Source organism: Echinops telfairi, unplaced genomic scaffold, assembly GCF_000313985.2.
Source record: "Echinops telfairi isolate 266 unplaced genomic scaffold, ASM31398v2 ScPeMD7_655;HRSCAF=1070, whole genome shotgun sequence".
Lineage (NCBI taxonomy): Eukaryota > Metazoa > Chordata > Mammalia > Afrosoricida > Tenrecidae > Echinops > Echinops telfairi.
In genome coordinates, this window is record NW_022104553.1 from 33,034,200 (window position 1) to 33,035,881 (window position 1,682).

At 64.0% G+C, this 1,682-nt stretch overlaps 1 protein-coding gene across 3 annotated transcripts in view; it reads left to right on the forward strand.

Annotated features, from left to right (window-relative positions):
- Positions 1 to 1,676, forward strand: part of FXYD1 (FXYD domain containing ion transport regulator 1) — a 4,350-nt gene extending 2,674 nt beyond the window's left edge. For all 3 annotated transcript variants that reach the window (XM_004715783.2, XM_045292965.1, XM_045292966.1), the window contains exons 5-8: positions 65 to 101; positions 1,111 to 1,160; positions 1,364 to 1,412; positions 1,578 to 1,676. In XM_004715783.2, the coding sequence (XP_004715840.1) occupies positions 65 to 101; positions 1,111 to 1,160; positions 1,364 to 1,386 (110 nt within the window). In that variant the 3' untranslated portion in view covers positions 1,387 to 1,412; positions 1,578 to 1,676. The remainder of the gene's footprint in view (positions 1 to 64; positions 102 to 1,110; positions 1,161 to 1,363; positions 1,413 to 1,577) is intronic.
- Positions 1,677 to 1,682: the final 6 nt, after the last annotated feature.

The following is a 1,682-nucleotide window of genomic DNA, read 5'->3' on the forward strand; positions in this document are numbered from 1 at the left end:
GCGCCGCGAGGTGCCCGCCCAGGGCAAACTTGGCAGCCCTCTCCTCCCTCTACCCGCCCCCCAGGCAGAAGATGCCGGTGCAAATTCAACCAGCAGCAAAGGTAGGATCCCCCCACCTCCGGCTCTCCTCTCGGGGTGCGCTGGGGCCGAGCGGGAAGGGTGACCCAGCCGAAGCCAGAACCCTGCCAGCAAGTTGGCCTTCAGCGCCCCCCACCAGCCGAGCCCCCGCCCGGGCCCGCCCGCACCCCCAGCCCGGTGGGCGCCGAGGCGGCGCTTTGCCGACCAGCCCACACCTAGACAGTCACCAAGTGACAGTCACAGTGATCGGTGCTGGGAGCGAGAGGGACGCGCTGAAATGAGATCACCTCTGGGGTGGCCCAGTTTAGCTCGCCGTCCGGATCCTCTCTTTGATTCCTCTTCAAATAAAGTTTGGAAGCACAGGCTCTCGGGGTGGGAGCGGGGGTGGCTTTCCCGGCGAGAACCAGGGCGGATCTTCTGGGGCTAACGATGGCAATCCTGCGCTCGGCCAGGGTTATTACTGCTGCTGCTGCTATTGCAGCCGCCGGCGGTTCCGCGGGAGAAAGAGGTGGCTTCCTCCCGTAAAGAGTAACAGTATCAGACACCCACAGGGGCAGGTCTACCCTGCCCTATGGGGTCGCTAGGGGATGGCAGTGAGATGCGAGGATACGGGTATGTATCAGATGTGGCTCAAGTGTAGATTTTATTGACCACCCCCACCGCCTCTAGGAGGTAGGTGCTCTTCCTACCCCCCATTTTACGATGAAGGAAACTGAGGCACAGGGTGGTAACGGCCCCTGGCCAAAATCTGGAAGCGGAGGTCTTGGGTCTCAAGCCCGGCCGTGGTGCCCTCTGTCCGTTTGGCCATCTCTCCTCCTCCCACTCCAAGACCCTTCCTGACCACCCCCCAGCCCCACCCCAAAGGTACACACTGCTACCTTGGGTGGGCCGCTCACACGCAGACTGCTCCAGCCGCTCGGGGCTCCCGGGCGGCCCCAGCCCTCCCTCCCGGGCGGTGGCATGGTGACATGAGGGCCGCGCTGGCCGCCTCCCTGTCTTGCCTCCGCATTCTCGCTGCCTCTCGCTTCCCAGGACCGGGGAGCCCGACGAAGAGGAGGGAACTTTCCGCAGCTCCATCCGCCGTGAGTGGGGTTGGGGGCGGACGGGGAGGCTGCAGAACGACTGTTTTGGATGTAGGGGCTAGGTACAAGGACCCCCCCTTCCAGCTCCTTCTAGCAGGAGGGGCAGATGGGAGTTCTCCCGGCCTTAGAAACCCCTCCCTAGAAGTTGGGGGTGCTTCTCCTGAAACCCTGAACTCTCTGTCTTCCCCCTCCCCACCACCTAGGTCTGTCTAGCCGCAGGCGGTAGAAACACCTGGCGCGATGGAACTGCAGGTGCTGCCGCTGGGACTGGGCTGGGGTGGGGTGGGGTGGTGGTCGGTCGGAAGGAAGCGTAGGGCGGCGTATTGAGGGGAGAGGGGTGACGAGGAGGAGGGTGGTGGGGAAGCGGGGAGTGGGGGATTCTTGCCTCTCATCCTTTTTACACCCCCCCCCTTACAGGATTCTCCTGGCACCTGACACCTTTTGCCCACCTCCTGCGCGCCCACCCTTGCCGCCCGTCCACAGACTACCCCCTGGCACCCAGGCCTCCAATAAAACACGCTT